Here is a 13,591-nt window from a genome sequence, read left to right as displayed (position 1 = left end):
GCAGCAAAGGAAGGTGCCCAAGGCTTCAGAGAGATGCGGTGTCAGAGCTCCAGAACATCCCCTCTTTTCCATCATCCCAGGCTACAGCACCTGAATATCCCATGGCAGCAATCCCCTCTCTGTCCGGCAAAGTGCTCTGGGCCCACTTAGTGGTGCAATAAAGCCCTTTCCAGATGGTATCTGGTTGTGGTGGGAATGACCAGCATCTCTCCTGCCGCATGCTGTCTGCCCTGCTCCTCCTGGGGCAGCTGGGCTGAGAAGTGCTGCCCCAGAAGAGCTTCCCAGTCTGCAAGGATCAGGTCAGTGCCTTTTCTATAGACGAGATAAATCTGCTCTGTCTCTGCTCCAGGATGAAGGGGTGCTGGTCTCTGCCTATCTTGGGGTTGGTGAGGATGCATGGTCCATTGAAAGCCACACAGAAGGGTTGGATAGGGAGTGGAGGGTTGGGAGCAGGGATGCAGAGCACATCCATCACTTACCACATCCACCTTCACCACTGCATCCGAGTTCTGCCGCCCAGGGTGGAAGGGAACAGGGAGAGCAGGTTAGCAGCACAGCCTCAGCCGCATACAAACACACACTGGCACACACAGGCATTAGAAGCCATAGACAGCTTCTCAAGGATGAAGGAACCGAACGCCTTGAATGATGAGCCCTAGCTGGGAAAGCTCTCCACAAGGGAGATGTCTGCCACGACACATCAAATCCATCTCTATGTGGGAGACATCTCTCTTGCACTCTACTAAGGGAGAACCATTCTGCTAAGGGATTGGCTCCAGGAAGATGTTTTGTCTTTCAACATGGATAACACATCTCCAGTCTCCTAGAGCTCTTCCTGTCTGTCTAGAAAGGTCTGCAAGGTGCTGTGGTGGACTTCAAGAAGCATGCAATTGCTGGGACATCCAGGCACACCTACGCACACACCTCCTGTTGCAAGAAGCTGTGTGAGCAGGTGTACACAGTACAGCTTCTTGTACACATATGAAGAACTCTACATATGGGTGCATATGTGAATGCACCAGGGACCTTGTAGGGTGTGGGAATGTGTGCTTGTGCGCACATGTGCTTATGAGGCTCTGTATGTACCACAGTCTTTCTGGAAATAGGGCAGCCTTTCCGTAGCCTACAGATGAGAAGGCTGTGGGGAGACCTTAGAGCAGCTTCCCAGTACTGAAAGGGGCTCCAGAAAAGCTGGGGAGGGGCTCTTGATCAAGGAATGCAGGGATGGGACAAGGGAGAACTGTTTGAAGCTGCAAGAGGGGAGACCGAGATGAGATCTTAGGAAGAAATGTTTTCCTGTGAGGGCAGTGAGGCCCTGCCCCAGGTAGCCCAGAGAAGTGGTGGCTACTCCCTGGAGGTGTTCAAGGCCAGGTTGGATGGGGCTTGGATCAACCTGATCCAGTGGGAGGTGTCCCTGCCGATGGCAGGGGGGTGGAACTGGATGGGCTTTGAGGTCCCTTCCAACCCAAACCATTCCATGATTCTAAATGTGCACACATGAGGGACCATGTATATCTGGAGCCAGGAGGTACATGTATGCACACGTGCTGCTCATCTGGGTCACCATATGTGCACGTTGCTACAAAGGGCCTCCTGTGAAAACAAATCCATTTCATGCTGTGGAGGAAGCTCTGGGGCAGAAGGGTATGAGGAGGATTTGAAATCCCTGTCCTAGGCAAGAAAACAGGCACAGGCACATTCAGCGTGTGAATAAAGCCTGATGCTTCTGGGATAGGTTGCCTGTGCAGTGCATCCACTGCTACATTTTCAGGGCAAGCACAATAGGTCTAAAGAGCTTTGGTTGCCTCAGACTGACTCTGTGTGTACAGATCAGCTCTACATGATGAGCAGCTGCTGCGTCCTGTACAGCTCAGGCTTGTTGTACAGTGGTTGTGCAGCAGCACCGCGCTGACCACCCATCTGGGCTTCTGACTGGGCAGTTCAAAAAGCTGATGGAGCCACCTGAATGTCTCAAAACTACTGCAGGAAGCAAAAAGTAGCAGGAAAATCCGTGCAACCCTGTCTGCTTGCAAAGGCTTTGCAGGGTGCAGTGCTTTGAAAGAGCAGAATCACTGCAGCTGTGCAGATGGAATATTTCTGATGGGTCAGTTGTGCCTGTGACAGTCACAGACAAGGACAGAGTTGTGTTCATGGGTGCTCATTCCCATCTGATGGGTTTTGAAGGAAAACATAAAGCTGCTTAATTTGCACAACCCAAAACAGTCCTTTCCTGGGGAGCAAGCACCAGCTAATTTCAGCCAGGACAGACAGAGGCCAGTTTGTAGGAGAGACGATGACTTTTCATAGGCTCTTCATCTCAGACATCAGCCCAACCCCATATTCAGCACGACAATGTGACTTCTGTTTGGGTGCAATCCCTAAGAGACTGACAATTCAGTGAGGAGAGAGATGCTAAAGTGGTGCTGACGTACGGATACTCACAGCTTCCAGCTTCACCATCGTCTCCATCTTCTTGATGGGAACCTCAGGTTCCATGTTGACAACGATCTCCCCTGTGAGGCGAGAGCGATGGGCCCCATTGGCCATTGCCAGATAGCCGTTGAGGTGTTTAGCTGGACAGAGGACAGAGAAAGAGAAAGAACAAGAGAGAAGGATAGTGTAGAGGAGAAACCAAGAGCTGAGGCAACATCCTACAGGATTCATGCAGGCGTGATGTGCCACCACCTTGTTCAGAGATGAGGTGAGGTGGAAATGAGCACAGGCCATTACAGCATGATTAAAACCACAGCAAAAGAAAGTAGATGATGAAAAAAAAAGATTTGTTTTTTTCACGTGCACCATCCTCCAGAGGAGAAGACACAGGGAGGTGGATCACTCTGAAAGTATCAGTTGGGATATACACAACCACAGGTCCAGATCTCTGGCTGCAATCATCTCCATCAGAGATGGCCCTTGACAGTTCCCCCACAGACCTCCTGCCCAGCCAAGAGTGCTTCTACTTTCACCAAGGACTGGGAAGAGATGAGCGATTCCTAGGGCTCACCAAGCTCCTGGCTGCTGTGCTGGGTGCAGGGAAAGTGGGTTTGTGATGGTTTTGCTGTGGGTGGTGGTTGGGACTGAAAGGGCAGCCACCCCCAGCCCTAAACTGGGTTTCTGGTCTTTACTCAAATAGTAGCAGCAGCAGGCATTAAGCATGGCAAATTCACCTCCCAGTGTTGAGGAACATCAAGGGAGTGTAGAGTCATGTAGCCACAGAGATGTTAGAGGTGAACCAGCCTTTCTTGTCTTACAGGCATCAGAGGGAATACAGTTATCACAGTGAAATTCACAGATCAAAAAATCAAAGGGAACCATGGCCTCACACCATATGGCTTTTAATCTCCTTGACTCAAACCCAGGAAGGCCGCTTGCTGAACCAACAAGTAGGCAATATCCATCCCACAGTCTTTACAATCCTCTAATCATCTCCCTCTTCTCCACGCACAGTGCCCCACTGATGACTCAAGCCTGGTACCTGTCATATTCCAGTGCTGGGCTTTCTTATCTGGTGGGCGATAGATGAACTTCCGGAGGGAGCTGACAGCGTGGGACCCCACCAGGGTGTAACGCCCAAAAGCCCGGCAGTCCACCACCCGGATGTTGAGAGGTGGGTGGAGAAGCTCATTCTCCGGCAGATCCTGGGAAACAAAGGTGTGCTGGCTATCAAAGGTTGAGTGTGAGCTGTGGGAGGTCTTCTTTGGTGGCTGGAAAGACCAGTAGGGACTAAAGCAGGGAATGTGTTGGAGGAAGATGTCTAGAGCAGCTCCAGCATAGCATGGCTTGGGAGGCTTCAGAGAAAGGCCATTACCAACTGGGGTGGAGCTCACATCCTCCATTGCTGTCAGGAAACTGAAGCAAGGGGCTAAGGCCATGGTTTGGCCTCCAGAAAGTCTTGGCTTCAGGGGCAAGAGGAAACACTCACCACCTCAAACCACTTGACCAAAGTGCTGAAGTTGGGGTTTTTCTTGTAGTTCTGGATGAGGGCTGACTGGACACCCCTCCCAGCACACTCGATGTCCACACGGGGCCGGTCCACCTGGGCCAGGTTCACTCTCTTCAGGTCCCTCAGCCCCCAAAACAAGATCTAGGGCAGGAGGAGGAAGCAGAAGAGCATGAATGTGAGAGGGAACTGCCCCTGGCTGGAGTCAAAGGAGTCGGTTCTCCATAACACCCAAGGATAGGAACCCTATTGCAAATGTCATCACCCAAGTAGTAGTGGATCCCTAAGTTATCTTCTCTTCCACATGCCTTAGGGCTGCAGCACAGTCGCTCTCTGACATCCCACATAATTCACCTCATGCTTGATCTGCAGCAGCCTGAGATATCCAACCCGCTGCCCTCGACACTCCCTTCTTCTGCCATGGGATTCTAGAGAGCAGAACCAGATCAGCTTTGTCCACCCACAGTGGTTCTTAATTGAGAGCTGGAATCACTCTGTGAAAACAATATCTGTATTGCTGGGGAGACCTGTTTCTCCCTTCTTAGGGCAACAGACTGCCACCATGGCCAAAAGTTCCCCTAAACTGAGATTTTTCCACCTCCTGGTTTCCTGTGGCTGTATTCACCTCGCACATCAGAGGAATACAATTTAATTAACCAGCTGCAAAGGCATGGAAAAGCAGGAGCCAGGACTGTTTTAGAGACCTGGAGATGAACCAGCAGCATTTCACCTGAGCAGAGATACCTACAACCATGGATGAATTGTGTGCTGAATGTCATTGGCTGTGTTGCCTGGATCACCACTGTCTACCAAAACAGCCAAGGGAGAGAGATGCTGACTGGACGCATCAGCCTTTAGATATCTACAGATACATGAGAGGCATCCCACCCTTGGTGGCCAAGACTGTTGGGATGCAGTTCATCTGACTTATGTGGTGGCTTCAGGTGATGTATTCATAGAATCACAGAATCATGGAATGGTTTGGATTGGAAGGGACTTTAAAGCCTATCCAGTTCCAACCCCTACCATGGGAAAGGACACCTCCCACTGGATCAGGTTGATCAAAGCTCATCCAATCAGGCCTTGAAAACCTCCAGGGATAGGGTAGCCACCACTTCTCTGGGCAACCTGGGTGAGGGCCTCCCCACCCTCCCAGGAAAACATTTATTCCCCATATCTCATCTCAATCTCCCCTCTTTCAGCTTCAAACTGTTCCCCCTCATCCTATCCCTGCACTCCCTGATCAAGAGCCCTTGCCCCGCTTTCCTGAAGTCCCTTTCAGTACTGGGAGGCTCCTCTAAGGCCTCCCAGAGCTTTCTCTTCTCCAGGCTGAACAACCTCAACTCTCTCAGCCTGTTCTCATAGCAGTGGTGCTCTGTGGCGTGCTCTGGACCCATTCCAACAGTTCCATATCCTCCTTGTGTGGCCGTTACAGACAAGTCTTTGCAGTGCAGATATTTGGTCTTAGTGCTGGTCATCAGAGCCTCAAACCTTCAACCACCCACTGGCTCTCCTGCCCCACACAATGCTGAATATCAAAATTTGGTGCTCCAGGGCAATTACCTCCACTCTGTATTTACTCAGCACTGGCCGAATCCCCAGTGGCACCGGCAGGATGGGACCCCGGTCTATGTCCGTGGGGCCATCGATTGGGGGCAGGTCTGACTTGCCACCAGGGCCAATCTGGAAGAGATGCAGCATGGATTAAGATCTGTTCCTGCTTGGGAAGGAGTTTTTTATCATTCTTAGCTATAATTGGCACTGCCTGGTCTCATTTGTCAGGTCTGTGTTGTGTCAGAGGGTGCTCCAACAAGGGTTGCTGAGCGTCCAGCTGACTCTGCTGTGCTGGGTACTTTGGGAAAAAGCATACGTGTGAGCATGAGGTGCTGGGCAGTGCTGTGCCTCCACACAGGACAGACCCAGCAGCAAAGCAGACTTCTCAGCCCACCAATACACCCCAGCCCAGGGCAGTTCCTTTTCCTCCTGCAAGAAGTTGCATTTGCCTGAGGGGGGCATGAAGAGATGCAGAAATGGTGAGATGCAGAAATGGTCCGAGAGCTCAGCCCAGGAGCAGGTTTCAGGTACCGTTTCCAACCCAGGGCATGAGGGAGATCAAAAATCCCATGTGAGCCAGTCCCTATGGAAACCACCCCACCACAAGGAAAGCTTGAGGGAAAAGTAGGGCTTGGACAAGCACCTGCCCTGGCAGGCAAAGGAGACAGGACAAGCATCTGTGGGACACCAAGGTCAGCAGCAGCCTGCAAGGCTGCCCTGATGTCACCACTGTCATAGGGCATCCGAGAACATTGCAGGCACAGGCGTGTAAAGCAAAGTCTCCTTTGAAGTAAAAGGGGATGCAGAGGCGGAGGGATCATGTTGGGGGTTCACCTCGCCAAACCGGCTGCTCCCAGCGCACACAGATGTGAGGCCTTGGGACCACTGCCCTGGTGCTCAGCTGCATTAGAGGTGCCAGCTGCAGGTTGGTCCTTGCACATCACAACCCACCAGCACCACACTGAATTTGCTGGGGCCTCTCTCTTTTCAGCTGGGACATCTCATGGCCCCTGCACATCAGCAGATCACTGAGACATATCCATGGAAATACAAGTGTCAATGAATGAGAAAGGAGGCATGAAAGGAGGAGGGTTTAACTCTGCTGCCCTGACAGATCACAAAGCTAAAATTTCACCATATTCTTGGGAAGCTGCTATGAATTCACACCCTTTTTTTCCCTAAGGCCTTCAAACTGGAATTTCCAGGAACATCAGGGCTCCCATTGGCAGCTCCCATATCACAGTGATAAGGCAGAGTCTGGGCTAACGTTATACTTCAGTGGGGTGTCCTGTCCGGCAGAATGCCTGGGACGCACGACACATCATCTTGACCAGCATGACCAGGCAGAAGCTGCCCTCTTACTGGGTTAGCAGCTCTGGTAAACCATTCTAGCTTCTCTAGGATGAATAAATTACCTGCTCTTTGCAGCACCTACGATATATAAGCATGGGTTAAAACCCACTCCGTTGCAACGCTCCACCCCATCTTTTCCCTCCCTTGATCTGGGGTGGCTTTGGCCAGCCGGTACCTGGAGCAGCTCGAAGGCAGCCAGCAGGTCACCTGCTGTGGAGTTGCCCCGGTAGATCTGGTAGTACTCCAGCTGTGGGGGGAAGCGGGGGGGACAGTACTGCTCATCAGACATCTTCACCACCGGTTTGGCAAAGGTGCGCCCCATGAAGTCAGCTTTGCCCTGGGAATGTGAAGAGAACTCTTGGGTTTGCTGGCCTAGTGTGAGGTTTCCCATATTAGCCCCGCGGCTCCCCCCACTGTGGTCATGACGGTACCAGCCCAGTGGGCCTGGGACACCAAAGCTCAGTGACAGCTTTCACTCCTGGTTTCTTCACATAAAGTGAAGGAGGTGGCCTAGGGCTGGGGCAGTGAGGAGACCAGGGCTGAGCAATTCTTCTATAGTGAAAGATTCAGGTAACATCTCCTTGCCTCCAACCTCATGAAAGCCCATGCTTCACTCTCCAAAAATAAGATATCATTAAGTTGAATCTGAGGTCTAATGAGCAGCAGAGGCTACTCATGCCATGGGTCAGGAGAAAAGCTACTTTTCATATCCACTGCACTACCTGCCCGGCCTCCAACTCAGGAGCCATTGCAGCACCTTAATCATAAACACTTTCCTTTGCTAGAATTCATCTTACCACAGTGTCCTGGTCGTAGATTTCAATGACAATTATGGGAGGGTCATCCCGCATCTCATGTGCTTCCCCATACAGCTCCACATTGTCAAAGACAAGCAGCTGGTCCCAGGTCGGGCAAAGGGTCTCATTGAGAACCTGGAAGAACAGGAGAGAGACTTAACTGCTCCAGAGAGGGGCTAAGGCCCTGTGCCAGGACAGCAGACTGGACATTGGTCTCAGCTGCGTTGGTCTGGCATCACTAATGGGCTTGCTGCATGGTTCTTCTGACCAGCAACACACTGGGTCTCTCCCAAGGACTCTTCTGAGGACAAAAAAACAACAGCAGGCAAGCAGACACAAATTATTCCCAGTGTCCATCAGGCTTGCTAAAGATGACAGACCTGAGATGAGGTTGAAGTGGGTTTTGTGTCTTCAACATGCTCCAGTTTCTTCTAACCAGGCAGGTGAATCACAGGCACAGGGACGTGGGATAGCTGTGTGCTGGGGTGGGGGAACATGTCACGAAGGTGCTTCTGGGCAAGGGGCTCCTAAGCCCCAGTGCCACAACTATTTTCCCATCCCAGGACCCCATGATCAACCTAATCCTGGATTCATTTGCAGTCACAAGCCCTGTGGCAAGGGAGCAGGATGGACAGCTGATGGGACATGCAACGCCAGAGCCCAGCCCAGCCCTCCAGGTCAGGAGATGATGTTTACCTCAGTGCATTGGCTCTGAGAGATGAAGAAGACTCGTGCAAAGGGGTCTGAAAGGCCACTGCTGTCAGCTGCAAATAAACTCCTGGCTTGGTACATGTGGGCTCGCAGCTGGAAGACCTGCTTCTCTGCAAGAGAAAAGGGAAAGGAGACAGCTTATAAGACAACCCTGGAGCTCAGCTGTGGGGCTCAGCCTGCAGAGCAAGGACTCAGGGGCAATGCTTTTGCTCAGGGACAGCACCGATAGATATAGGTTCAAAGCATGAGCCCTTAATAGATAGGGACTTCCTCAACATCTTGCTTGCCATGTGCAGAATGGCAGCTATGAACAGGGGAGGGAAGAGGGAGCACAGTGCCCACATCCCAGCTCCCCATGGGAGAAGTGGGAAACCTCAGACTGGGACAACTGGAATTATTTCTCCTTTAGCTACTAGAAGCCATTGGTTCCAGTGGTGTTCAACCAGGCTCCCTCCTGCACTCTCCATGTCCTGTCCCGAGAGCCACTGCAAGCAGGAAGTTCTTACTGGTGTAAAGGAGGCTGATGGGTGGGAAGGATGGCAGGTTTTGGCCTCTGGCAGTCTTCTTCTCCTCAAAGCCACAGGGCAGGCCACCCAAGAAGTCTTTGCGCTGTTTGTTGAGGCCCAGCCACAAGTACATCTCCATCTTGGCCTGAACTGTCCAGCCAGCAGGTCCAAATCCCCTCTTTCCAGGTAACTGGGCACAAAGGACATTAGAGTTTACATGGATATAGGAAAGGCCTTAGACCACCTCTGACGGCATTCAGCTCCTTCTGGTGCATCGCTTGTACCTGCTGCCCCTTAAAACCAGGGACTCAGCCCTCATCATCTGGGATCCTAACACTACTCTGTCTCATGCATTATCTTCCCACCTTGTTGGCTTCCTCTGTTCTAAGCCAACGTTCCTTTTTGTGGCCAGCTGGATCAAACATCTCCCTCCTTTCAACATTTCTGACTTGGGAGACTGGGCAAGATCAGTTGTTCCCACAGCCTAGCAGCAAACTTACACCTACACCAACAGAGTATGGGTCTGTTTTGCCTCGTATTCAAGCCCCAGCAAAACTGGATACCCAGTGCTCTCAACTCTATCTCCCATCCTCCCCCTCCCGGTCTGTCCTTCCTTCACCTCCCTCTCTTCCCCCAAGGAAGACAGACCAGCACCTTGAGAAAGATGGTCTTCACTTTGGCGCAGTCCTTGCCCATCTCCTCATCCACAATGGAGTAGAGGATATCCTTGGAAGGGACGCGGGCATAGGCAATGCGCTTGTTGTTGCTCATCATCCAGATGAAGACGTCAGGAATAGTGTGCTGAGGCTGTGAACATCAGTGCAGAGCCCTCTCAGTGTCTCAGCCCTTTCTGACTACTGAGGCACCAGTGGAGCCCGACAATTTCTGAAGGCAAATTCAAGAGATGCCACAGGAGACAGATGTACCTATTGCCACATTAGGGCCACTGAAATGGTTTTGAACCTTCCATTGAGGAAGCTTGTCTGTTTAAGGAAAGCTGCTCAGAGCTAAGCTCAGCAGGATGAAGCCCAGAAAGAAACTGGGATTTACATTTGTTCTCTCTTCAAAAAAATAAATATTAATTTTGGATTAGAAGACTGAAGAGTTTCCTCTTCTGTTCTTTCAGAGGCCACGGAGACTGTAGGGCAGGAGCTGAACTTTCATTCCTTACTATGGAAGAGGTTCCCTAGATGAACATAAGTGCATCCAAGTGGCCACAAAGGCCAACAGCATCCTGACTTGGATCAGCCACGGTGTGGCCAGCAGGAGAAGGGAAGAGTTCGTGTCCTTGGACTGCTGAGGCTGCACCTCAAATCCTGGGTTAAGTGTCCGGCCCTTCACTCCAAGAAAGACCTTGAAGGGTTGGAGTGCATACAGAGAAGGGGAAGGGTCTGGAGCCCACGGGTTCTGGGAGAAGTTGAGGGCCCTGGGGCTGTTTAGTGTGGAGGAGAGGAGGCTGAGGGGAGACCTCATTGCTCTCTGCAGCTCCTGCAAAGGAGGTTGGAGCCAGGTGAATGCTGGTCTCTGCTTCCAAGGAACAATTGATAGGACAAGAGGAAATGGCCTCAAGTTGAGCCAGGGGAGGTTTAGACTGAATACTAGGAAAAATTCCTTCATGGAAACAGATGTCAAGCCCTGGCAGAGGCCGCTCAGGGCAGTGGTGGAGTCCTCATTCCTGGAGGGGTTCAAAAACCATGTGGCCATGGCACTTTGGGGCATAGTTTAGTTGGCACGGTGCAGTTAGGCTGACAGTTGGACTTGATCTTACAGGTCTTTTCCAACCTCAACAATTCCATGATTCTACGATTTCTATGATTCTACGACATGCCCTGTCACACTTTAAAGGCTGTGGTGAGTCAGAGCTAAGGAAGGCCTTGCTGTAACAAGGGATATGTGGTTGAGGCTGGGAGCCTGCCATGGGAGATGAGAACAAGAGCTCCCATAAGGGCCAGCAACCCCCAACAGCTGACGCACCCTGGAAGTGCAAAAATAACAGAGAGAAAGTGTAATTTTTCTAAAGAAAGGAAAAAATATTTGGCAGACACAGATCCCTTTGCTAATGGTGTGAGCAACTGTAATGTATTGGATTATTTTCTCTTACCCATAAGCTGGAACGAAGCAAGAACACAGCGTACTGATAAACATCAGACAATTTGAGTTCTTCAAGGGGACAGGCTTTATCCCACAGCCTCCTCTGAAGCCACTTATTTTACCAACCCTTTACCTCACCAAGATCAGAACTGGCTCCCTGGTGCTGATTTTAATGCTGCGTGGGCACGTGTCACCTTGTGATGACTGATCTCCCAGGGAACTGCATGGCCACACCATCGTTGAGTCTGGCAAAACCACCTTCCGCTCAGCTGCAAGAGGACTTGGCTCTGTTACTGGCTGGGAAGGGCTCTTAAATCCATTTTAGCACTGACTTGTTCCAACCCAGCAGTGCAAGGGCTCGTTTGTGAGACACAGGGCAGTGTGTAGACTTGGAGTGGCTCCTTGTACAAGACACATGCTACTGGGGACCTCTCCCACCTACAGTGTTTGCAGAGGTCCCCATCCATCCTAGGCTGCTGCTGTCATGCACTGACCCATCTAACTCTGTCTCTACATGCAGAAGGACTCACCTCGTCAGCTAAGAACCGGAGTTTCTGCAGGAAATTTTGCACCAGCTTCAGCTTGTCTTTCATGGTGTTCTTCTTCACCTGTGATCGCAGAGTCGCGGCTTGCTGTCCCATGCTCTCCTGCAGTTAAAGGGGAACCCAGGACAGCACATGAGCAAGAGCAGAACGGAGTACAGAAATGAGAGCAGCACCAGCCAGGTCCCTGGCATTTGGGAAGGGGTGGTGAGGAGGCAGACGCCTCAACCCCACCACATGCATCCTGGTAATGGCACTTTGGACATCTGCTTGTTAACCTTGGCATGATGCAGGGAAGGCATCTAACAGTGCAGGTGTCTGTTCCAGGAGAAGATGCACAGAACAGAGAGGTGTCACCTGTGCTTAGGGTATTTTGGAGTGGCTTCAAGACTGGTGTTAAGGATAGTCCCTCCCTCTCTGCTCACCCTGCTGTAATTCAGCACCTGACAGGTCAGAAAAAGTGACGTGGAGGCCTTCATGTGCTAAATTCATCGCTCTGTAGGATGTAGCTGTCTATTGAAGCTGGATAAGCCAGCCCTGTTTGTACATCTCTTCTGCACCTCCAACTCCCTTGGAAGGAGCTGGGCTACTAGCCCTGAACATCTAGATTCCATCTACTCCTGGAGAAGACGTGCTCTGCAGAGTTCCACTAAATTACTCCTTCCCAGTTTCCTCAGCTGTTTGGCAGTAATGTGCTCTCCTCTGTGCTCCTGATTCCTTTCCAAGGCAAAGTATGATGCAGTGGAGGGGAGGCAGCAGCAGGGACCCAAGTGCCACCTGGGACTCAGGCTAGATCCAAGTGCTCTTGAGCTCCTCTTTTCAGAAACAAACCACAAACCCTCATTCTACAGAGACTAGAAATCAGCACCAAAGCTCTTCATTGCATTGGCAAGGTCCAGCCCCCATTCATGAATCCTTCTGCCTGCCAGGCTGAATCCTGCTTACCAGCTCCCGCATGCAGGACTTGAGCCTCTCCCGGTCCAGCCTCGTGCGGGAAGAGTGGTGCTGGTCCTTGTCAGCTAATGTCACGAAGCGCCTGGTGGAAAAGTTCAGTAGCATGAATCCCACGGGAGTCTACAGGCTCTCCACAAGGAACTGTGGATGGATAGATCTCTGCCAGTGGCAGAGCATGTCACTGGAGGGCAATACCCTCCTTTCCCCCAAATCTGCAATGCAATCACAGCCAAGTGGCCTGTTTGCACCCAGTGCTGAGTGTCACACATGGACAGTAGGTGGTGGTGATCAGGTATCAGCTTGTGGAGGCCACAAGAGTGAGGCTTTCACCATTGCTTTGGAGTCTTTGGGGTGTAGATGTAAACAACCTCACCCATGCTCCAAGCCAGAATGCAGCTGAAACACTGATGTGCTAAGGCAATGAAACGCTCCCCCATCAGGGACAAGGCAAGGTAGGCTTACACTCACTACCTTGCCCGTAGGCCTGCAGAAAGCCTGCAGTGTGCCACCTTTTCCCATCTTTTACTCACAAGCACCCACTGCTCAGCTCCTCCAGGACCCCTCGGAGCCGGCGCTCCGGGTGTGGCTTCTCTGTCTTGATCATTTCCTGCACGTCGTTGAGCCCTTCCTCCTGCAGAGGTGATGAGGGAAGTGGTGGTGGTTGGGCAGAGATCCATGGTGGGACAAGGTCCCTCAAGGTTGAACCCTGCATAGAGCAGCCCTATGGGGACTGAGCGAGAAACATCCACTGCTTCTCCAGACCAGCTGGCCTCAGGGCAGGTCTGGCACACGTCTGGCTGCAGGGATCCGAGTGATGGGATTGGCAACACCACCTCATGAAACTAACTGGCCACCGTGGCTGGATCTGCCAGGCTTTCCCTCTGCAGATCCTGCTGCGACCCTGCCGAAATGGAGCTGTCACAAAGGCTCCTTGGGAATTAGCTGAGACTGTTAAGGGGGCTATGCCACACAAGCGGCATAGACCCCTGCAGTCAGAGAATCACAGAATAGTGGGGTTGGCAGGGCCCTCTGGAGCTCATTCAGTCCAATCCCACTACTAAAGCAGATTCATCTCCAGTAGTTGCACAGGAGCGCATCCAGGTGAGTTTGGATATCATCAGAGAAGGAGACCCTGTACCCTGC

At 51.7% G+C, this 13,591-nt stretch overlaps 1 protein-coding gene across 13 annotated transcripts in view; it reads right to left on the bottom strand.

Annotated features, from left to right (window-relative positions):
- OTOF (otoferlin) overlaps positions 1 to 13,591 on the bottom strand; it is a 97,221-nt gene that overhangs the window by 16,726 nt on the left and 66,904 nt on the right. For 7 of the 13 annotated variants that reach the window (XM_054063308.1, XM_054063309.1, XM_054063313.1 and 4 more), the window contains 13 exons: positions 12,979 to 13,079; positions 12,440 to 12,530; positions 11,483 to 11,599; positions 9,516 to 9,668; positions 8,862 to 9,051; positions 8,341 to 8,465; positions 7,645 to 7,779; positions 7,023 to 7,184; positions 5,504 to 5,623; positions 3,923 to 4,084; positions 3,476 to 3,638; positions 2,443 to 2,573; positions 480 to 509 (listed from right to left, as the gene is read on the bottom strand). In XM_054063308.1, the coding sequence (XP_053919283.1) occupies positions 480 to 509; positions 2,443 to 2,573; positions 3,476 to 3,638; positions 3,923 to 4,084; positions 5,504 to 5,623; positions 7,023 to 7,184; positions 7,645 to 7,779; positions 8,341 to 8,465; positions 8,862 to 9,051; positions 9,516 to 9,668; positions 11,483 to 11,599; positions 12,440 to 12,530; positions 12,979 to 13,079 (1,680 nt within the window). The remainder of the gene's footprint in view (positions 1 to 479; positions 510 to 2,442; positions 2,574 to 3,475; positions 3,639 to 3,922; positions 4,085 to 5,503; positions 5,624 to 7,022; positions 7,185 to 7,644; positions 7,780 to 8,340; positions 8,466 to 8,861; positions 9,052 to 9,515; positions 9,669 to 11,482; positions 11,600 to 12,439; positions 12,531 to 12,978; positions 13,080 to 13,591) is intronic. The other 6 variants (XM_054063311.1, XM_054063312.1, XM_054063316.1 and 3 more) reach the window with 3 other exon arrangements.

Source organism: Cuculus canorus, chromosome 3 (assembly GCF_017976375.1).
Source record: "Cuculus canorus isolate bCucCan1 chromosome 3, bCucCan1.pri, whole genome shotgun sequence".
Classification (NCBI taxonomy): Eukaryota; Metazoa; Chordata; class Aves; order Cuculiformes; family Cuculidae; genus Cuculus; species Cuculus canorus.
Note: the sequence above shows the minus strand (reverse complement) of the source record. Positions and strands in the feature narration are given on the sequence as shown.